Source organism: Jaculus jaculus, chromosome 4, assembly GCF_020740685.1.
Source record: "Jaculus jaculus isolate mJacJac1 chromosome 4, mJacJac1.mat.Y.cur, whole genome shotgun sequence".
NCBI classification, from domain to species: Eukaryota; Metazoa; Chordata; class Mammalia; order Rodentia; family Dipodidae; genus Jaculus; species Jaculus jaculus.
The window spans coordinates 162,032,069-162,056,776 of record NC_059105.1 but is presented as its reverse complement, the minus strand read 5'-3'; the positions used below and the strand labels follow the sequence as shown (position 1 = coordinate 162,056,776).

The window sequence follows — 24,708 nt, the reverse complement described above, 5'->3', positions numbered from 1 at the left end:
TAAGATATTTATTTACTGACATTCTCATAATCTTAAAATAGTTCAGGAAACTGACATGTCACCTCAGGAGTGCGGGTATAAACTTAATTTTTTTCTACTGTGGGCTTTGCCCCCTCATACCCCTGCACCCATTGAATATAAATATAGAACATTCTTTCCTTTTGGGAAAAAAAAAAAATCACTGAAAAAAAATCCTTTATCTTTGAGCACTACAAACTCAACATAGTTCTATCTGTAAATATGCCCAATTCACCCACCAAAAGCTAAACAAAAATTTATACAATAAACAAAACAATTAAGGGACAGTCACAGTTACAGGTGGCATGCATTGTAATGTACACCAACACCTAGGCACAACGGAGGCAATTATGCAAGGGAGGAAGCAGGGGTCTATTATGTCTAGGTATTGAGAACCAAAAAATGGCAGAACTCACCAGTAGCTGTGAACTCCCTTGGCTAATCTAAGAGAATGTAACATTCTTTTAAGATAGTTTCCAGTGGGGGAATTAAATATTTTGCAAAAATAAATAATCCGCGGATTACTTTTAGTCTGCAGACTAAAATTTAGTACATGGATTAAAATCCAGCCCATCAGAATAAAAATCTTAAAACACAACCAGGTGGACGAAGGTAGAAAAGCGTACTAAAAGAACTGACAGCACAAAGTAAGATTAAACTGGGCCCAACTAACAATTAGTGCGCAGACTAAATATGGCCAGCCAAGGATGCAGCAAGGCCACGTACACCCCTTTAAAAACTAAAAACAAAAGTAATAAAACAGAACAAAACAAAACAAGAAACAAACAAAAAAAAAAAGAAAAAAAAAAAAAGAAAAAGAAAAAGAGAAAAAAAGGAAAAAAAAAAAATCAAAAGAACCAAAACACTGACATGAACTTTTTTAAGTGATTCAAATACTACCTCACCTATGCAGCAACACATTTGCTTAATTGGAAATAAAGACACTCATCACAAATCCTAGTCCATAGAAAAAAATTAACATAAAAATTCATTTTTTTCAAAAAGCAAGTCTCTGTGGTATTGAATAAATGCAAATAAATCCTTAAATGAAGAATTATTCAAAATAAATTTGCACTTGGATAACTCAAAAATGACAGAGGCAATTTCCTCCTACCCGTTCAAGAGCAGAGAGTCAAAGTTCAAGAGGGAGCTAGCTGCTGACTGGACCTCCAGAACAATCACACGCACCGTATCAAGGTCTCTGGTGGAAGCTATTTCTCACCAACCCAACTGCAGTACGCAGCCAACAAAAGCAGTATCAAATGCCCACTCTGTTAGTGACTATGGACCATGGTAACTGGTTGAACAGAATGTAGAACAAGTGCTGTGATTGTTCCAAACACTACTTTTCACTAATTTTCATTATGTTTGTGAAACTGACATCACTTTCTGGTTATATATGAAACATGAACCCTCAGTTTTAAAAACTGACAAATCATGAACACTCCTGAAGAGCAGCTCCGATACCGGCTGTCAAGTGCTCTAGTATTCACCCGAAACCATCTGCATCTGCAAACCGAAGTGAAGGAGTCAAAACAGCATCATGGGCCTTCACTCATTAGTTAAGAAATCAAGTCTTCCTAAATTTATTCAGAAATAAGTATTAATATACAATTTAATAATTGTCAGATTATTTTCGAAAATACTACTTGGTGATGTTTTGCATGCTTTTATACATTGATCTAATGGTGATGCATTGACATAGAAGATATTTCAACTTACTTTAATATTATAAAAAATCATGCTCAGCAGCTACTGAAAACCAATTTCCAGAGACTCCGCAAGCCAAGTAAATTTGCTGTGCTTCAAGACAGCACCTGATAGCAAAAATGCGCAAACTACCCCGCTTAAGTCTACTAAACGGATTCACTCTTCTAATCACTGAGCAAAGAAAGCAAAGCTGGCAGTCGTGGCAGGTGGGCACCCAGCATTCAACGGGCTTCAGCTGTGCTCATGAGTTTGTCTGAGCTCTGTGGAGATACTATCATTTACCTGTATGATGTGCTCTCTCCTAACATAGCTTACTGATGAATCAATACTACACGGCTACCCATCAGCACGATTTACAGATCACTACTTACCCAACATAACTGTTCACAAACTAGTTACTGCAATCAAGCAGGCCTTCCTAACAACACATGAAAATCTCCTTTTTTTCACATCTTTCTGTCTTACAATGTTCACCCAGGCTATAATTCCTAACCTTTTCTACACCTAAGCAAACCCCACCTCTTTCTGGCCCCCATCTTCTTTAACATCTTCAGGGAGACATCCTCCACTCCCTTCCCTAAAGGTCAGTCTTAGGACACCCACTGGACATGAACTCACCTTCAAACGCTCATAATACACAATTTACACTATTTAGTACTTGATTAATTTATGCTCTGCATGGACAAGAGCTTTATTTTACTTCTTTTGCATCCTCTGTATCACTTTATCACAACACTGGTGATAAAGAACACACAGGATCCCAATTAAAAATAGGCTCCACCTTCAACTTATCCCGAATGCACCCTGTGCCCCACAAGCAATCTACATTGTCGTCGTCTTCTCCTTCGCTTTCCCTTCCTCCTCCTCCTCCATTTTCACATTATTCCTCTTACATGTGTATTCGTCTCTAGGAGCTGGGTGGTGGTGGTGGTAAATCAAACCCGGAGCCTTGTACATCTACGCAAGTGCTCCGCTACAGAGCCACATCCCTGGCCTTAGCGGCTGGGTTGTAATGTGTACGGCTTTCAGAAAGGAAAGGACACTGCGTAGCTTGGATCAGTAAGAAATGAGGTGTCTACTCCCACAGCAGAATGGGTGTTAGGAAGGAGAGGGCGGGGGAGACGGCTCTGTGGTAAAGGTGGTTACTTGCAAACCTGGCCAGCTGTGGTCCAACTTGCCAGTGCCCAGGTCCAGCTAGATGGACAGACAGAGTGACACATGTACCTGGAGTTTACTTACAGCCGTCAAAAGGCCCTGACACACACTCCTCTCACCCTGCACAAAAATCAACTCCAAGTGAACTAAGGACCTCAATGTTAAGACCTGAAACTCTAAAACGACTAGTGTGTGTGGGGAGACTCTCCAAGATGCAGGAGTGGGGAAGGACTTCCTGAATGTCAGGACCCCAGCAGCTCAGGAAATGAAACAAATACTCAACCAATGGGATCTCATGAAACTAAAAAATCTTGAACAGACAAGCATACCATAAACAGAGCCAACAGCCTACCCACAGAATGGGAGAAAATCTTTGCCAGCCAAACCTCCGACAGAGGCCTAATATCTACAATCTCCAAAGAACTAAAACAAAACAAGCAAACAAACAACAACAAAAAATACTAAGCAATATGCTCAATTTATAATAGCTGGGAAATGGAACCAGCCTAGATGTCCCTCAACAGATGAGTGGATAATGAAGATGTGGTACATTTATACAATGGAGTTCTACTCAGCGGTAAAGAAAAATGAAGTTATGAAATTTGCAGAAAAATGGATGGACCTGGAAAGTATTATACTAAGTCAGGTAACCCAGGCCCAGAAAGCCAAGCGCCACATGTGGATCCTAGCTACAGATGACTGGGCTTCTGCGTGAGAATGAAAATACTTAGTAGCAGAGGCCAGTAAGTTGAAAAGGAGACATAAAGGGTGGAGAAAGGAAGGGAGGAGGATACTTAATAGGTTGATATTGTATATATATAATTACAATGATTGTAATGGGGAGGTAATATGATGGAGAATGGAATTTCAAACGGGAAAGTGTGGGGGTGGGGAGGGAGGGAATTACCATGGGATATATTTTATAATCATGAAAAATGTTAATAAAAATTAAAAAAAAATACTAAGCAATAAAAGAAATCAAACAGTCCACTCCAATGGAGCAGAAAGAAATACAAATGGACATTACTCACTTAAAGAAATATTTAACATCCTTAGTTCATCAGGGAAATGCAAATTAAAACAACTTTTGAGATTCCATCTTATTCTAGTCATGATGGCAATCATCAAAAAATCAAATAACAGGGCTTAGTTGTTAAGGCACTTGCCTGCAAAGCCAAAGGACCCATATAAGCCAAATGCATAAAGTGGTGCATGCATCTGGAGTTCATTTGCAGTGACTGGAGGCCCTGGAGTGCCCATTCTCTCTTTTTCTCAAATAAATTTTAAAAAAGAATAGCTGTTCTTTGCAGAGCAGGTCTGAGCCAAGAATCAGGGCAGGTGGGCAGTTTGGCAGCTCTTAAAAAAAAATGTTGGTGAGGATGTGGGAAAACAGCAACCCTTATTCACTGCCGATGGGAGTGCAAGCTTGTACAATCACTTTGGAAATCATTATGGTGACTCCTGAAAAAGATCTGAGCAACTATTCTACTCCTGGGCACTTACCCTAAAGATTCCACTCTCTCCTTCAGAGATACTTGCTCAACCATATTTACTGCTGCTCTATTCACAGTAGCCAGGAATTGGAACCAACCCAGATGTCCATCAACTGATGAGTGGAAAATGAAGAAGTGGTACATATGTGTATATGTACACAATGGAACTCAACTCAGCAGTAAGGAAAAAGGAAATAATGAAATTTTCAGGAAAATGGATGGACTTGGAAAGCATCATCTTAAGTGAAGAGTCTAAGCAAGATGAACGCCATACATAAGTCTTCTCTCATATGAGGCTCTAAAACAGACCAGGTGAAGAGGAGTCCAAAAGTCAGGACAAGAACTCGATTACCCCCAACAGCGAGCAATTGGCCAGGGAGATCCATGACATTTTCAACAGAGCTAAATGGCAGGAACCTATTGCTAAAGACTCCACAGGCTGCTACCTCAGGACACCAAGAGACCATGTAGGAACTGAGAGGAGAGCCAGTTCCCTCCTGGCAAACCATCATGGTGTTGGGAAGTGCTGTGGGAGCTGCCATGTGATGATGATCACCCCAAGCACGAGCAAGTGGGAGGCCCTGCAAGCTATGGAGCATGCCAGCCAAACAAGCAGCACTTGTGCAAGGTGGGCACAGCCTTTGTGGGTAACCAACTGCCCTCCGACTGGACATGAGGCCTGCTCAGTGGAACAGAACTCCTAACTGGCACTGGGAACCAAGTTGGCACCCCACAGTCAGGAAACCCCAAATCCCCAGCAAGAAGCCCCCACTGTTCTCTGGGCAAGTCGGGTGGAGATCCTTCCTCATCAAACTGTCTCTCACATTTCTATGCATATCTCCTTCATTAAAGCTGCTCTCACTCTTGGTCGGAGAATCATTATTTTTATTTTACAGATAGCACAGAATACTGGGTAAAACCAAGCTCTATCAATACATCAAGAAAATATAGCCGACTGCTCACCACAAGATGCGCCACCCCTGCCATTTCGTGGGTTCCAGGAGAAAGGGCAGAGGAAGCAGTGACTTGAACATGGTTCCAATGCTGGTCTGATAACCGCCTCCAGGAAAACAGCAACAAGTGCTATGGGGAAGTGAAACATCCTAACAGAAACACAGAGGCTGCAGAGGGAGGTCGAAATATCCTGAGGCACAGCAGCCCCCCAGAGTGACAGAGGCCCTAATTACCCCACAGTGAATACCACTCACCCTACTGAGGAGGGACCTCAGGGAAATGGGAACCTGGGGTGAGGGGATACAAGACTATAACCTATGTACAAAAAAATGTGTGTGTGTGTGTATGTGTGTGTAAGAGATTAGGACTGCTGTAATTCTACTCAATTTCCTTCTACAGAGCAGTTTAATCACTAGTGACTTCCACTACACTCTGACTGATGATGACATTACTTATCTTGCATCACAGAATTATTTACCAGGAGGAAGGAGGAACAATAGTTGTCCTACTAATTTAAGCAAAAAGGTAGCAGAATCAGCTATTCAGAACTGGCAGGGAGGGGCCCGTCTATGACTACTATAACGTGATCTTATTAGAAATCCCTAATCTACTTAAACTATACACTAAACTTTACATTCATGGCCTAACAATATGCATTTAAGGACAGAGAAAGGCAGAAAACTTGGGGAAAAGACTTAGTTCAAGCAATGAGATGCCTCAGGGAAGGTTAAGTAGAAAGATAAGAACAGAGTGACCAAATAATCTGTCATCCAAACTGGGACCCTTCTGAGTGTGAAGGAACAAGCAGTTAACCATTATGCGAGACAGGTGTAGATCAATACACACTATTATCCTTGTTGTTGTATGTACTGCATTTTGATTTTATAGACCTTGCAGTTAGGAGACAGTCTTAAATCTCAGCTTGGGACTTTGGAACTAAAGTTGGTAAACACTAAGGGACTTACGGAGTTGGACTGAATACAACTTGCAGCTTGAATTGGTCATGAGTCTATTAGGGGTCAGGGGGAGGAATGTGGTAGTTTGAATTTGTGTCTCCCACTAGAGTCATATGTTTTATTGACACTTGTAGCTGGCTGGAGGAGGTGTCACTGTGTGTAGATCCTGGGGTTCAGCTCAATGGTGGTACTGGATTCCAGCCTAGGGGTGTGCAGAGTGCTTGAGCTCTGCCTGGGGATTCCCTGTGTGCTGCCAGCGTGTGAGGATTCCATGGGGGCAGCTTCTCCCACCACTATGGAACTTCCCCTGGGTCTGTAAGCCCGAACTAACTGCCACTCCTCTCATAAGCTGGGTCTGGCTTGGAGGTTCATCCCAGCAGTGTGGAGCCAACTACACCACCACCCAAGGCCAGGGCAGCAGAGACAAAATAAGGTCAACACCAGAGGTAGAACATTCCTAACGAAAATAAGAGAATTTTTCAGAAGCATTATAGGTATATTTTCAAGGGAACCAGAAGTAAAGACATAGCAGACCATCATTCTCACAGAAGAAACATGTTGAGAAGAAACAGTGTTTAAACTACAATGCTACTGCATCCTAATGACCCATCACTTAACCACATCTCCATGTACTACTAAATACAATTTATTTTTCTTTCTTCCCTCAACCAATTTCTATGTAATTCTCCATCCACTTCTCAATTACTCCATTTTACTTTCAGTCTGGTTTTTCTTCTCTGAAGTATAAAGCAAATAGCAATGCTTGATCCTTTCATCTCTACCAGGTCCCTATTTCAAGACCAGTAGCCTCTATTTCCTTTCCTAGGTACACATATGCATTTTTAATGAATTAAGTTTTGGTTAACCTGGGTATTGACTTGTGGCTGTGTGTTTTTTTTTGTTTGTTTGTTTTTGTTTTTACTCCCCTGAGGTAGGGTCTCACTCTAGCCCAGGCTGACCTGCAACTCACTCTGTAGTCTCAGGCTGGCCTCACACTCACAGTGATCCTCCTACCTCTGCCTCCCGAGTGCTGGGACTCATGGCAAGTGCCACCACGCTTGGCAACTTGGCAATTTTATAGTAGTCATGGGCAACTTCACTCAAGATTGCTACCACGCAGCACACTGAGAGCACTGCTGTATGCTTGATTTCCTCTCTTTCTGCATCCTTGCAAGGAAGACGTTGCAGTTTCTTCCTCGTTTACTCCTGCCCCCTGCTCACCTCTGAGAAAATGCGCTACATGCCCCGCGGAAATGGTACAGACTAATGTTGATGGCAGTGCTGACTTTAAAAAGTACCGGGGAAAAAGAGTCACACGTAGTGTCACATGCTTTAAACCCCAGCACGTGGAGGCTGAGGAGGAGGATCTGTGAGTGTGAGGCAGAGAGGAGGCCTACGAGACAGGGTCCCGTGACTAGAACTTCATCCTTACGTATCTGATACGTGCTGAATACCTAAGGTAACACTGCAGCCAGGAAACCAGGGCTCACTTCCCTAGTCTCAGGAAACAGGACACAAGTGGATTCTAATGGAAGATATACAATAGAGAGGCATTTCTTGCTTCCTAACTTCCATTTGCTATATCCCAAGGGCAAGAAACTCCTCTACTTTATTAGAGAAGAGCATTATTATTCCCCTCCCCCAACCCCAGGCAGGGTCTCACTCTAGCCCACACTAACCTGGAATTCACTATGGAGTCTCAGGGTGGCCCCGAACTCATGGCGATCTTTCTACCTCTGTCTCCCGAGGGCTGGGATTAAAGGTGTGCACCATCACAACCGGCACATTATGTATTTTTTAAAAAATGATTCCAGTGGCTACCTGGCTTATGGCAGTATTTCTCAAGTTGTGCAAACTATGATAATGAAGACAGGCTATCCAGAGCCTTGAATTCTAACTTTTTTTGAATTCTAAATGTTTAATTTTGATTTTTTTTTTTTTTTTTTTTTTTTTTTTTTTTGGTTTTTTGAGGTAGGGTCTCACTCTGGTCCAGGCTGACCTGAAATTAACTCTGTAGTCTCAGGGTGGCCTTGAACTCACTGCGATCCTCCTACTTCTGCCTCCCGAGTACTGGGAAAAGGCATGCACCACCACGCCCGGCTTATTTTTAAATTTTATTTATTTATTTACAAGCAGAGAGAGATAGAAGAGACACAGACAGACAGACAGAATGGGCCTGTGCCACTTTGTGCATCTGGCTTTACATGGGTACTGGGGAATCAACCTGGGTTGTTAAGCTTTGCAGGCTTAACCTGCAAAAAAAAAAAAAAAAAGTGCCTTAACCGCTGAGCCATCTCTCTAGCCCAATAATCTTTTAAAAATAAAAAATAAAAACAAGCAAATTTTGATCATCTAGCTGACATAATGAAACCATAGGATTTGTGTGCACCACTGAGTCATGTGTACTAATAGGGAAAAAAACACAAATCTACTTATTACGTGATGTATTTTATAAAGGAAAACCAAATTATCAAAGAACACTGTATGAAGTAAAGGCTCACCATAATTTTTAGCAAACATAGGAGAACTGAGCCATTATTACTATACGTGACATAGAAACGGAGATCTAAGTAAAAGGGCTTCAGATATGCTATTCAAGTTTGAAAAGGATTAAGTTTATTACAGAAACTTGAGCAACCCAAGCAGGCAAAGGAAAGCTTGTAGCATACAAATTCACCATTAGTGTTTTCTGCTGGCTATATTTTAATTATAATCAATCATTCTTTACCTTTCACTGTGGCTAATATTCTATTACAGAAAGACAAATCCAAGGGAAAATGCAGAAAATGGCACATACTAATGCTGGTGGCAATATTGATTAAAATAAATAAATATGGCAATTGTTAAACAGAACTATATGACCTCAATTTCAACATCACATTTGTCAACTCCACATTGAGGGTATGTGTGTGTAATGCTTGACTTTACCAAGGAAAAACTTTCCCTTTTTAATTCTTTACTTCATAAACATGATTATATGGAAATATGGATTGATAGAGCAAAGAAAAATAGTTTTCTTACTTAAATTTGTTAGTATTTTGGAATATTTGCCTGTATTTATTTAATACCAGGAATTTTCTGGGTTGTGTTGTTTTCCCTCCTATGGAGCGCTTGTAATCACTGTTAACTTGTAATAATTATAATGAATTCAAACTGTAACTCAGCCCCAGATTCAAATACATCAATTGGGATACTCTAGGTTTAAAATCAGGTGAAAACCCCTAAATATTATCTCACTCAGATTCAAAATAAAGTTGAAGTACAAAGATCAAAAATTATTTTATCAGGGCTGGAGAGATGACTCAGCAGTTAAGGTGCTTGCCTACAAACAACCTGGGTTTGATTCCCCAGTACCCATGGTAAAGCTAGATGCACAAAGTGGCACATGCATCTGGAGTACATTTGCAGTGGCTAGAGGCCCTAGTGTGCCCATTCTCTCTTTCTCTCTCTGCTTGTAAATAAATAAATAAAAAAAATAAAATATTTAAAGCAATACTTTATCAAATATTACTTAGCATTTATCATAAATTTAAAAATGTAATGGGCAATATCTCAGTCTCTTGGTCAATAAAATCTATATTTCTAGCAATAAAATACAACTGATATTTTTGTTTTCAAATAGGAAGGAAATAATTACAAATTAATATTTTCCAAAGAGAAGTAATGCAGTTGTGAGAACATCTGTAAAGTAGGGCTTGAGGGATGGCTTAGCAGTTTAGGCGCTTGCTTGCAAAGTCAAAAGACCCAGGTTCAATTCCCTAGGGCTCATACAAGGCAGATGCACAAGATGGCACATACATCTGGAGTTCGTTGGCAGTGTCTACAGGCTCTGGCATGCCCTTTCTTTTTCTCTTTCTTTCTTTCCTTCCTTTCTTTCTTTCTTTCTTTCTTTCTTTCTTTCTTTCTTTCTTTCTTTCTTTCTTTCTTTCTTTCTTTCTTTCTCCCTCCCCCTTCCTCCCTCCCTCCCTCTCTCCCTCCCTCTCTCCCTTCCTCCCTCTCTCTCTCTCTCCCTCTCAAATAAATAAATAAAAATTTTAAAGTGAAGTCAATGCAATCATAACCCTACTGAGAATGAAGGGAGAAGGTGAGAGGATGAAGGTGGAAGCACTCACTCTTTATCTTCAAGGAGTGTGACTTGTTTATCTACAGCCTAAATCACTTCACCTCCTACTAAAAAAGTTTCATAACTGACAAAAAGAACCAAACATTATCAATGCCTGAAACAAAATGTTATGTGGACACTTTTAAATACCAAAGTCTTTATCTGAAATACATATTAAAATGCTGACAATTTCCGATCCTCAAAAATATGAGCTACTAATGAATGGTGCGTGGCATATGGCCATGGGTCTAGAAGATTCAGCATTAAGACACACATGCGCAAACACAAACAAGCCACCTATGTAGCCATACATTAACTGTTGCAGTCATGTCTGCATTTTTGGTAGAAATCACCCAACCAAGAGCAACTTCTGGGAAAAAGAGGTTTATTTTGGCTTGCAGGCTTGAGGGAAAGCTCCACAATGGCAGGGAAAACAATGGCATGAGCAGAGGGTGGACCTCGCCCACTGGCCAACATCAGGTAGACAAAGCAACAGGAGTGTGTGCCAAACACTGACATGGGGAATGGCTATAACACCCATAAGCCCGCCCTCAATAATACACTCCTTTCAGGAGACATTAATTCCCAAATATCCATCAGCTGGAGACCTAGCATTCAGAACACCTAAGTTTATGGGGGACACCTGAGTCGAACCACCACATTCTGCCCCTGGCCCCCATAAACCGATATCCATACATGATGTAAAATACAATGCATTCCTCTAACTTAAAAATCCCCATAATTTTTATCAATTCCAATGATGTTCATACATCCCCACAGTCCAAGATCTTTTAACTGAGCCATTAATACCAAAAAATAACCTCAAAAAAAAAAAAAAATCCCATAATGGCAAAGAATAAGCATTCACACTGCAAAGGATGGCACTGGGCATAGCAAAGAAATATTCAACCAAGACAAGATTTAAAACAACCAGGGCAAACACCAAACTCTGTAGCTTCAAGTCCAAAACCTCTAGCCAGTGACAAATCTCCAAGTTCGATAATTCTAACCAGCAATAAGTCTCTGGAGTTCCATTTCCGCCCCTCCAGCTAGGCTACTCACAGTCCTGGAAAACTTCATCGGGGCCAGCAGCTCTACTTTGCAGCCATCTCATGGTCCTTGCATCTCCACTGGGTCTCCACTGCAATCCATGCTTCATCCTCCTGGCCCCATGGGGTCTCCATGCAGGCATCCAGCAAACCTGCTTCACACTGCCCATGGCCATTTCCAAAACACAAGACCGTGTTGCAAACTCAATGACCCTCTCTTTCCCACATTTCTTATACTCCACGATACCAGGCAGGGTGACAATTTGTTCATGGGGGCGGGGGAGGAATAAAGCAGCCTTTTGAACAACAGGACATTTCTTGAGCACTCAAGCCCCTCCAAAAGAGTCTACATTCTTCCTGTTGCCTCAGTTCAGGTCAGCTAGCCCAGTCTCAAAGGTTGTGATCTCTCAATTGCAGCTGAATGGGCATCAGTTTACCCAATGACTTTTCTTTTGTGCCATATCCCTCTGCTCACACATCAGTTCAATTCTACACAAAGCAACCCTGCACAACTTCTCAGGACTCAGACATAACAGCAAGCTTCCCATACAAACTGCTAGCCCAGTCCAGGCAAAGCTCTTTCTCATCTTCATAAGCCAAACCTCATAGTCCATAGTTCTTACTGCCTTCAGATTTTCAACTTTGACCAGAATAGCCCATGAAGCTATACGGCACTGTAAGGTGTCTCTTAGGCCAAGGTTTCAAATCCTTCCACATTCCTCTTAAAAATCAGCCCCAAAAGGCCAAAGCCACACAGTAAGGTGGTTAGCAGCAGCCCCACTCCTGGTACCACTTTACTATGGCAGTCAGGTTTGCATTGCTGGTAGTAAGCACCCAAACAAGAGCACCTTCTGGGAAAAAAGAGGTTTATTTTGGCTTACAGGGTCAAGGGGAAGCTCCACAATGGCAGGTAAAACAATGGCATGAGCAGAGGGTGGACATCAACCCCTGGCCAACATAAGGTGGACAAAACAACAGGAGAGTGTGCCAAACACTGGCATGGGGAAACTGGCTATAACACCCATAAGCCCGCCCCCAACAAACACTCCCTCCAGCAGGCGTTAATTCCAAAATCTCTATCAACTGGGAACCTAGCATTCAGAACACCTAGGTTTATGGGGGACACCTGAATCAAACCACCACAATAACTCACTAGATATTTTTAGCCAGAGTATCTGAATCTGTAAAAGTGAGAAACAATATATTCTCTAATTGCTAAAATAGTCCATTGTGGGCTTTTATTTTTGCACTGTTAATTTCATATATCAAACTGAGGTAAGAAAACCTTGATTAAGGTTTTCTAATGACTAGTGGCATCCTAAACATACTAGTTTTATTTTCAAGGTGTACATATTCAGCCAAATTATATCTGCTCTTTTAATACTGTTCATAAATTATCACCAGAACAATAAATAAGAAAAACATACAATATCTATAATAAGGTCTGTTTTAATAGTTTAAAAGACTCAAGAAAATGTTATCATTTAGAATGTAATATTGAGCTATGTACCTCAACTTTAATAAATTAAGTACTGAATTTTAGGTTGTCAAAATTTATACACAATATCTTGATGGAGAGTGGAGTTTCAAAGGAGAAAGTGGGGGGAGGGAGGGAATTACCATGGGATACGGTCTATAATTATGGAAGTTGTCAATTAAAAAAAATTTTAAAAAAGGGTATTTCTGATTCCTTTAATATGGTAGAGCCTCAGGTTGAATTACAAATGTTAATATAAGTTCTTTGTTCTTACCTTGCAAATGAAAGTCCAGACTAGAAATTGCCAACAGGGAATCAATGGGAATAAAACTATATGGTAAATGAAACATTGAAATACAACTACTCAATTATCTTTATATGCAGAACTGTTATACTGTTGTACTCAGGCAGGTATCTGGTCTCAGAACAAGAAACTCAAGTTTGAGTTGACTATTAGTTGGTATGTGTTCTTAACAACTCATTTTGACTCACCTTTGTCCAAGGATGTGCCTTAATTTGAGGGAATTTGAATTCTGTGTAATTTGGGTTCATTTCTCTAATTTGTTCCCTTGTTGGTGTTCCCAGGACCTAAAAAAAACACAAACAAACAAAAAACATATTACCAATTTTTTCTATACACTTTGACATAGTCTTTATTTTTAATGCTTTTTTTTTTTTACTGAAAAAGGGAATTCAAAGATTAAAAAAATAAAATATATATCAGAAAATAGAACAGATTTTGTGAAAGTTTTAAAATCCAATCTCTATGATGATGATACTAATTTAGGTCATAAAACTATTACAAAAAAAAGTTTGAGTAAACCTCTGGCTCCCCTTTCCAATCTTATCTCAACATGGTCTTGTAGCTCTAAAAACATGGAAAGTAACATTCTAGTGAGTCTTATAGTCTTATACTAGTCCGGCATCTAGTATGTGGGCTACTTTTAGGCAACTTCCCCCCAAAGTGAGATTCCCTATTGCTGAAGACTCCACATACTTGGGCTACAAGGTCACTGAGAAATCCTGCTGGAGCTGAGCTGAAAACTTCTTCCATGTAAAGCCAGAAAAAGCTACGCTACCTGTAGTTCAATGGGAGAGAGAGAAATCACCAGTGGAGATACTCAACACTGGACACTGCAAGCCTGAAATTTGGCCAGCCAGGCCAAATGAGCCAACTGGAGCAATAATGGCCTGTCTGTTATGGGGGAAAATGACCGCCCACTAATTGGACTGGAGACCTGCTCCATGGGAGGGAATATATCCCTGATACTGAAAGCCTACAACAGGGGGCAGTCATGAGCCCTAGGGATGTAACGTCTGCTGGTGTCTGGCTAAATGCATATAGTATGCTCACCGAACTGCTCAGTAAACACTTCTCTTAATGTTCATACCCTTATATTAATGCTACTTTCACTTCTGGTTAGAGAAGCTTCCCTTTTCAGAAGGTGGTGACCTTGGCATGACTCAGAAGACACCATGGTGCTGAGAAGAAGTGACAGAGGAGTTCTCAGCATTGAAACATCTGAAACATCTCTATCACATCTTCCAAGGCTCAGGGTCCAATGCGAAAGAGGTGGCAGAAAGAATGTCAGAGTCAAAGAAGGGTAGGACTCCTTACAGCATGCTCCTCCAGACACAAAATCGCCTGGGTATTCATGACCTCACAGTGTCTGGCACTACCTACACAAACAAGACCATTATAATAGGAGAAAAAGATCATGACATCAAAATAAGAGAGAGACTGATTGAGGGGGAGGGGATATGATGGAGAATAAGAGTTTCAAAGGGGAAAGTGTGTGTGGGGGGATTACCATGGGTTATTGTCTACAATTATGGAAGTTGTCAATAAAAAAATAAATTTAAAAAAGCATTATCTCTGATTCCTTTAATATGGTACAGTTACAGGTTGAACTACAAATGTTAATCAGCTTATTCAAGTACTTTCATCATTACTTTCACTCAATTACTGAATGTTTAGTGAGCGCTCCCTGCACAAGAGGGACTGACTATACGGTGAATTAAAGAATAAGTGATGTCCTGTAACAGTGAACTCCTCTATTGACTGGGGGAAAAAAGCATAACTAAACATGACTGAGCATTCCTGACCTCTACAGCTGTACCAGGCCCTGGACAAAGGACAGTATATGGACCTGGCTGCATAAGGCAAGTTCAAGGAAGAAACAAGGTAAATGAAAATGTGCATTTTCAAGACAGACACCATATACTTATTTCTATAACCTTAGCAAGAAACAAGTTTGTTGAGAAGTTCCAAATATTTTGGATGGTCCTAGTTCTCTAGATTCCTTTTATACTTTCAGAACTTCTCTGACATTTAAAACAGTTGTTCAAAAGATATTCTTTAGAAAAAAGTCTCATTCTGCTAAATATCCGTATTGCGTTAGTTAAGTGTCCTGAGGAAATGCTGGAGAGAGGCAGGGAGAGATTCAGGGGTAAGAACACCCGCCGTGTACGTGTAAGGGCCTATGTGGGCCTCACCGGCCCTTAGTTTAGTTCCCTAGCACCCATGTAGACAGATGGGCATAACCGCGCAAGCCTGTGACCCCAGTCCTGTGGGGAGCGGAAAGCAGAGACCTGCTGGGCTCTCAGCTCAGCCAGCTCGGCCGAACATAGCAGCTCCAGGATCTGCCGACTCCCTCTCGAGGAAAGATGGGGATGGGCAGTAGAGTAAGACACAGGCAGTCGGGTGTGCATCTGTACACAAAAGTGCACACATCATGCATACACACCACCATACACATGTGCCCAAACCACCACCAACAAGTAACCGGCACTCTGGGGACACAGCGCCATGGCTAAGAAGCACTTGCTTGCAGAGACTGCAGCCTGGCTCAACTTGCTAGCGCCCAGGTACAAGCACACACACAAGGTGGCATATGCAGCAGGCGGCCCTGGCATGCCCACACTAGCTACCTGTCAGCTCCTCTCTCTTTCTGCGTGCAGATACGAAAAATACTTCATAAAAAGGAATGAAGAAAATTGAAGAGACATTTGCACTAACACATTTATTACTTCACAAGTCAATATTTGAAATCAACCTACATGCCCATCAAGAGATGAATGGATTAAGACACCATGTTATGTATATACAATGGAATATTACTGTCATAAAAAGGAATAAAATTGTTATCTGCAGAATGCATGAATGGAACTGGAAAGCATTGTATTAAAATAAGTCAGGCACAGATGGAAAAACATCACATGTTGTCTTTTACAGGGAAGCAAAAAATCGGACTTCGAAGTAGGGAAGAACAGGGATTTCGAGAACCTGGGGTAGATCCAGCGGGGGTGGGGGGTGGAGAGAAGATGGTTAATGGGCCCTGGGAGCACTTGATTAGGAGCAATAGCTTACAGTGTTCAATAGCACAACAGACTTATCTATGGCTTACAACAACTAAGTATTTCAAAATAGATAGTAGAGTGCACGTGAGTATTTTTAACACAGTGAGGTACCATAGTGTAGGGTTATCACTGTGCACTCTGAGTAACTCTAACATAATTACACAAATGTCAAATGAACAGAGAAGCCAGTTACCCAGATATGATCACTATACTCTGTATTTATGTACTGAAATGACAGTTTCTTACAAATATGTATAATTATTAAAAGAGTGACTAATGGGGCTGCAGAGATGGCTTAGCGGTTAAGCGCTTGCCTGTGAAGCCTAAGGACCGCAGTTCAATTCCCTAGGACCTAAGTTAGCCAGATGCATAAGGGGGCACACACGTCTGGAATTTGTTTGCAGTGGCTGGAGGCCCTGGTGTGCCCATTCTCTCTCTGGCTCTTTCTCTCTGTGTCTGTCACTCTCAAATAAATAAATAAAAATAAACAAAAAAGAGAAAGTTTTTTTTTTAAATTAAGAATCTTTTCAATAGCTAAGCCATCTCTCCAGCCCCCAAGTCAACCTTTAATTTTGCACACAGTTTTTCCACCAGTTTTTTCCTTCTATTTTCTAGTTCTCTCTTTATTATAATAGCTAATTTAAAATACTTTACATACTAATTCTTTCACCTTTGATTTCTATAGCTTTGTGATTGAATGGTTCTCTCCTCCCCCACTGGTTGTAGGTGAATTTTCTGCTGCTTTAAAACTGCTGAGTTTTTTTTAATGAGCGAGAGAAAATGAGTTGGCATGCCTCAGGTCACTGCAATAGAACGCCAAACATGTGTGCCCACTTGTGTGCCCGCTTGTGTGCCCGCTTGTGAGCATGTGCGACTTTGCATAGCTGTCACCTTGTGGTCTGGCTTACGTGGGATCTGGAGAGAACATGGGGCCTTAGGCTTTGCAGACAAGCGCCTTCACTGCTAAGCCATGTCTCCAGCCCTGACACTGTTGAGTTTTGTTTCCCAGGTTTGCAAAATGTATGATGATAATTTTGCAAAGGCCGGGAAGGGAATAAAGTAAGCTGTCATCGGGCTGCATATGAGGTGGTATGTCACCTGACGACAGACTGCAGCCAATTAAGACCCACGCGGTGAGGACTTCGCCTGGCTCCTTATCTTGGCTATTGTGGGTAGTGCTACAAGAAATCTGGAAATGCATGTTATTGCTCTGCTAGTAATTACACATTCTTTGGATATTTATCCAATAATGAATAGCTGGTTTACATGGTAGTTCTATTTTTATCTTTGAGGAATCATCATACTGTTTTGTATAAAATGAGTGAGTTGGGCAACTCCTCTTTGCTGGAGAAGAGTTTACTTCAGCTTACGGTTCCAGACTGCACAGCTCATCATGGTGGGCAAAGCAAGGAAGGGTGCCCCGTTACGTCAGCAGTGAGAAAACGAGATGAACGCTTCTGCTCAGCCAGCAACCTCCTTTTTACAAAGTCCAAGACTGCAGATGGATGGTGCTGCCACAGATATAAGGTGGACCTTCCCACCTTAACTAATCTAATCAAGAGAAACCTTCCCACACGAATACAGAGGTCAACTTAATCTACAGGATCCCTCACAGGTCCCGTCTCGAAATGATCATAATGAGTGCACAAATTTGCATCACCATCAACACTTCTAAGTTTCTCTGAAAAGAGGCTGTTCCATGTTCTCTTCCCCAACCCCTCAGCTTCTTGGTTAGGGTAAGATATTGTGTTGTGGTTTTCATATCATCTCCTAGATAGATGATTTGCAGCATGGATCATTTCTTCATAGATGTGTGGGTCATCTGCACATCATCTTTTGAGTTTGTTTCTTATGTAATTCTTAGGATATTGATCCCTTATTGGGTAACTAGCTTGTAAATATTTTCTTACACTCTGCAGTTTGTTTCCGCTGGGTTGCTGTTTCCTTTGCTGGACAGTATCTGTTCCGATTCCAGGTCTACTTTTGCTGCATGTCCTTCTGGTGTCCATGCCAAACCCAGCACCTATATGAACATTTTCACGTGCTTTTCCTGTTTTCTTCTGGTAGTTTTCTACTATTTGGGTCTTACATTGAGGTCTCTGATCCCTATTCAATTAGTACTTTTGGATGGTGAGAGGTAAGAGGATAAGTCTAGCTTCCTTTTGAGGAGTGTGGTTTTCTTATCACTACTACTAAATAAAAGCAATTGTTCTCTATAGTTTTGGTGAAATTGGCTAAGTGGCCATATATGTTTATGGAATTATTTCTGAGGTTTCAAATCTTATCTACTGGTTGGTCTCTGGGTCAATTTTAATGCTAGTAAGTTATTATAGTTTTGTATATAGTTACTACAGTTTTGTATAATGTTTTGAAGTCAGGGCTCCAATGCAGATTTATTCCTTTGGCTCAAGATTGCTTTAGCTCTTCAGGATCTTTTGTGGCTCCATATAAATGATAGCACTGCTTTCCCTGAAGGTGTTAGTTATAGGGTAGTAATATAGTGGTGTTTGTTTGTTTAAACTTATTAAACTGTACATTTAAGTTGATACATTTTGTTGGATCTAAATGACATCTCTATTATTAATTTGATTTATAAAAAAGATCTTCCATTATGTAATTGGTATAGCTTCAGCTAAACAAAAGCTAGATGTCATTCTTCTTTAATCACTATTTTAAAATTAGCACTAAATGTATCAGTCTTAAAACCAGAACTATTGGGCTGGAGAGATGGTTTAGCGGTTAAGGGCTTGCCTGTAAAGCCTAAGGACAGTGTATGAGGAGAAAGTGCCACAGTGCACTGGGGTAAGAAGAGAGTTGTGGAAAGTCCTGGAAGAGGAGAGAAGAGCTGATGTTACTTCAGAAACTCTATGAGGCAAATGAGTCAGAAGCATTAGCAGGGAAGACTTTAAAAAGTAGCATGCTATTAGAGAGCAAGGACTGGTTAATGGATCAGTGAAAATGTGACTGGCTAGAAACACAGAGACAAAAGAGCACTTAATAGATTCAGACAAAGCTTCTGACAAAATCCGACATCCTTTTATGATAAAAGTCCTGAAAAAAAACAAACCACTGGGAACAGAAGGAACATGTCTCAACATAACAAAGGGTACATATGACAGACACAGGTATGATTCAACATATAAAAATCAATAAATGTGATTCATCCTATTAGTGAACTCAAGAACAGAAATCATACAACCATCTTAATTAAAGCAGAAAAGGCCCTGTGGTAGTTTGAATAGATGGCCCCCAATATATTCAGTTCTTTATTGTTCGTAGTTTGCATCAGCAGCCACCTGGCTGGAGGCAGTGTCACTGGGCGGATCTTAAGGTGTGGTGGTGGGTTTCAGATTTCAATCTGAAGATATGCAAAGTATGCCTAGCTGGAGCTCCTGAAGTGTGCTGTGTGGCTTTTGGCTTGTGCTTCTCTCTCTGCTTGGTCCTGTGAAGGCAGGCCAGCTTTCTTTGCTATCCCCTGGATCTGTAAGCTTCAATAAATATCCCTTCCTCCATCACTGTGTCTGGTCTGAAAGTTTATCTCAGCGAACCTGAATCTGTCTGCTAAAGGCCTTGACCAAAAAAAAAAAAAAAAAAAAAAAAAAAAATCAATAAATGTGATTCATCCTATTAGTGGACTCAAGAACAGAAATCACACAATCATCTTAATTAGAGCAGCAAAGGCCTTGACCAAAATTCAACATCCCTTCATGATAAAAGTCCTGAAGAAGTTAGGGATGGAAGGAATGTACCTCAGCTTCATAAAGGCTGTATGCAACAAATCTGTCAGGAGAAAACTTCAAGTATTGCCACTAAATCAGAAATGAGCTGAAGGTGGCTACTCTCTCCACTGCTGCTCCATGCACTCCTTGAAGTCTTAGCTGAAGTACTAAGACAAAAGCAGTAAATGAAAGGGGTATGAGCTGAGAGGAGAAAGACATCAAATTACCTTGATTTTCAAATTATATGATTTACACGTAAGATACTATAAAGACTCCACCAGAAAACTCCTAGCGTTGAAAAATTTCCAGCAAAGTGGCAGGACACAGTTTACAAGAAACGGCAGCTTTCCCATACAATGACAGTTGTACTGACACAGAAATCAAACAAATAGCACCCTTAACAACAACAACAACAAAACATCTTACAATATACTTAAAGGATCTCTTCTATAACAAAACCTTAAGCACTGAACAGGGCTGGAGATATGGCTCAGCAGCTAAGGCACTTGCTTGCAAGGCCTGATGGCCTGGGTTCGATTCCCTAATGCCCACATCAGCCAGATGCACAAAGTGGCACATGCATCTGGAATACGTTTGCAGTGGCAAGAGGTTTTGGCATGTCCATTCTCTCGCTCTCTCCCCTGCCTCCTTGCAAATAAATAAATAAAAATATTTTTAAAAAAACACTGAATAGACCGGGCATGGTGGCGCACGCCTTTAATCCCAGCACTAGGGAGGCAGAGGTAGGAGGATCACTGTTAAGTTTGAGGCCACCCTGAGACTATGCAGTTAAATCCAGGTCAGCCTGAGACAGAGTGAGACCCTACCTTGAAAAACAAAACAAAACAAAACGAAACAAAACGAAACAAAACAAAACAAAACACCCACTGAATAAAAAAAATTAAGACAATAGACGATGAAAAGATGTTCCATGTTCATGGAGAATACTGTGAAAATATCTATTCTACCAAAAACAATCTACAGATTCAATGCGATCCCAATAAAAATTCCAGTACCATTCTTCACAAAAATGAGAAATAAAACTCTAAAATTCATATGGAAGCATAAAAGACTATGGATAACCAAAGCAATCTTGAGTAAAGATAGTAATGCTGGAGGTATCACCACACCTAGTTTCAAATTACACTACTGTTATCATTTCATGCCACACTACAGCACCAGAGGAATAAAAACAGCATGTGATTGGCAAAAACAAACAAAATAAACAATGGTCCCACAGAAAAAACCCCAGACTACATACATATATAGATCAATGGAATAGAAGAGAGGACTTCTGGCCTGGAGAGATGGCTTAGCGGTTAGGCACTAGCCTGTGAAGCCTAAGGATGCCAGTTCAAGGCTCGATTCCCCAGGACCCACATAAGCCAGATGCACAAGGGGGTGCACACATCTGGAGTTCATTTGCAGTGGATGAAGGCCCTGGTGCACCCATTCTCTCTGTCTCTCTATCCACCTCTTTCTCTCTCTGTCTGACGCTCTCAAACAAATAAAAATGAACAAAAAAATTAAAAAAAAAAGAGAGGACTTCTATCAGTCCACCAACTACAGCCACCCGACATTTGACAAATATGCCTCCAAAATACTGAAAAGAAATATAGCATCTTCAACAAACAGTGCTGGGAAAACTGGGTATCTACATGTAGAAACATGCAAGATAGATCCTTATCTCTCACAAAAATAAACTCTAAATGGGGGTGGAGAGATGGCTTAGTGGTTAAGGCATTTATCTGCAAAGCCAAAGATCCTGGTTTGATTATCCAGGACCCACGTAAGCCACATGCACAAGGGGGCGCGTGCATCTGGAGTTTGTTTGCAGTGGCTGGAGGCCCTGACACTCTTATTCTCTCTCTCTCAAATAAATAAAATATATTAAAATAAGTACATAAAAAAATAAGCTCCAAATGGATCAAATAACCTAATGTTAGACCCAAAACTCTGAAACTGCTAAAGTAAAGAAGTGGGAAGTACACCATGAGATGTAGGTATATTTTATTTAGGTATAAAGAAAACGGAAATTATGAATTTTTCAGGAAAATACATGGAACACAGGTTCAGAAAGACAAGCACTGCATGCCCTCTAGGGGATCATAGTTTCAAGTTTTAGCTTTGTGTGTTTAAGTTGGAGAGTGTGCCTGTCAAAGCCCAGGCACTACAAATGGGTCACGTGAGGTAGGAGGGTGGAGGATGGAAGAAGATGTGAAAGTGGGGGGCTGTACTGGAGACGGCTAACCATGGGTGAGGGAGCAGGGAGGGAGAGTGAGTGGGTAAAGGATTAATCAGATACAGAAAAAGCATATGAACACCCATTATGTGAGCTCATTTCAAAATAGAATTAGGGCTGGAGAGATGGCTTAGTGGTGAAGCGCTTGCCTGTGAAGCCTAAGGACCCCGGTTCGAGGCTCAATTCCCCAGGACCCATGTCAGCCAGATGCACAAAGGGGCGCATGTTGCCTGGACTTTGTTTGCAGTGCCTGGAGGCCCTGGTGCGCCCATTCTCTCTCTCTCTCTCTCTGTCCCTCTCTCTCTGCCTCTTCCTCTCTCTGTCTGTTGCTCTCAAATAAATAAGTAAAAATAAACAAAAAAATTAAAAATATTAAAAAAAATAAAAAAGAATTTTTAAAAAGTCTGAAAGCTGGGCATGGTAGCGTATGCCTTTAATCTCAGCACTCAGGAGGCAGAGGTAAGAAGATTGCCATGGGTTTGAAGCCACCCTGAGAACTACACAGTGAATTCCAGGTCAGCCTGGGCTAGAGTGAGAGCCTACCTCGAAAAACCAAAAAGGAGGGAAAAGTAAAAAATCTTTGGCCTGGAGAGATGGCTCAGAGATTAAGGTGCTTGCCTGCAAAGCTAAAGGACCCAAGTTCGATTCCCCAGCAATCGTGTAAAGGCAGATGCACGGAGTGGACGTGTGTCAGAGTTCATCTGCAGTGGCTAAAGGCCGTGACACATACGTTCTCTCTCTTTCTCTGACTCTGACATACACACGATGTGTCCGCTGATGTGATCGTGCTATGGGAATGACCGCGCGCTCTGTGCTTGGACTTAAAGCCCTGCTCCACAGGAGTCAATTCACACCTGGTACTGGACACCGGGTCAAAAGCCTGTGGCTTGCACGGTCCCTGTTAGTGCTGTTTGCCAAATGGGCAGGTGCCCATCAAACTGCCCTGTAAATGTTTATGCCCACAGGTTAGTACTGCTCTCAGCCTTGGTCACAGAAGCTTTTTTTTTTTTTTTGCCATGGGTGGCAGTTACCACAGGCTGCTAGGAGCCAGTCACTACTGCATGCACATCTTTAAATGGAGTCATCTACAATGTAATGCACACCCTCCAAGGCTCAGGGAATGAATATCACAGAAGAGGGGGCAGAAAACAAGCGCTGAGGCGGCTGGGAGGCGTCCTGAGGGACAGGCTCTTCGCGACAGGACACGGCTGCTGTCCTCATGGACTCTCGCAGTTGCGGTGTCCTGCACCTGGCTGTGCCCATCGAGTTCCCTCATGGCTGGGGGAGGGGGTCTTCACAAGCCCCACCCTTCCCTGGGGAGCTGTAAGTTGATGGCTGCCAGGCGGGGAAAGTGGTTTTCTTTAGCAGCGTGGCCCTGGTACGTTGCCCGTGCCCTCCCGCGCGCGCAGGCGGGCAGCCCCACACTGCCCGGATCGCGCCTCTTCTCCCAGCAGGAAGCTGTGAAAGACCATGAGAACCAGGACGCGGAGTGCGCGGCCACCTACGGCAAGGAACAGACCCTTCAGCAAGTCAGCGCTTGCATTTCAGCTTTTGGCAACATCTCAGGGTTGTTTTTTTTTAATGTTAAGTTTTTATTAGGCTGAGAGAGTATTTCCACTTGACTTACTATACCTGAATTACCTATTTAGGAATTTTGAAACTGGAAAATCAAACTTCTTCATTATACAGAAGAAGGATGCTTAGGATGGACCACATTTCAGATACAAGTCTTAAGGATTTCTTGAGTTTTAAGGGTGGTAATGTTTTAAAAAAAGTTTCCTGATGGAGAATATACGTTTATAGAAAATGAACACTATTTCTGGGTTTCTTAAAAATCAAGATTATCTGACTTGGACTTCTGGTCAAGATGGCATGCGCCTAACCTGACCTCACCTCACAGGGAAGAAAAGATGGATGCAGAACTTGAGGAGAGAACCAGCCCATGGCACCTCACCAGGGTATCAACTGAAACCATAGAGTTAGTGGGGCAATGAGTAAGAGCTGCTTTCTCAGTGAGCCTGGTACCAGCACAAGGATGAAGGAGATAGACACAGAGAACAGTCAACTCCTACCAAACCCGAGATCCAGAGACACAGAGGCTCCTAAGACCTCATCACTGAAGTACACATAAAATGAATCCAACATGGCTCAGGGAAATTCACAGAAGAGGGGGTGGAAAGACTGTTAGAGCCACAAGTTGGGTCATTATACACAGAGACACTGCCTCTCCCCATTAACTGATGGGCACCCCCACACTCCTCATGGGAGGTGACAGGGAGAACTAACAATGGCACCATCACAGCTGTAAATACACTATATACATAACTAATAAAAAATCATGCCCATCATATCTTAAGCTAAACTGGAATAAATGTCACACGTGCTCTTCTCTAGGCATGGATCTCACATCGTAAAAGAGGAAGGAGAATGACCGCACCATTGGGAAAAGGATCAGTCACTTATTACTAGTGTT

General features: G+C 41.6%; 1 protein-coding gene across 3 annotated transcripts in view; it reads right to left on the bottom strand.

Annotated features, from left to right (window-relative positions):
- Positions 1–24,708, bottom strand: part of Gsk3b (glycogen synthase kinase 3 beta) — a 191,082-nt gene that overhangs the window by 29,925 nt on the left and 136,449 nt on the right. For all 3 annotated transcript variants that reach the window (XM_045146943.1, XM_004666845.2, XM_045146941.1), the window contains exon 8: positions 13,407–13,502. In XM_045146943.1, coding sequence (XP_045002878.1) covers positions 13,407–13,502 — 96 coding nt within the window. The remainder of the gene's footprint in view (positions 1–13,406; positions 13,503–24,708) is intronic.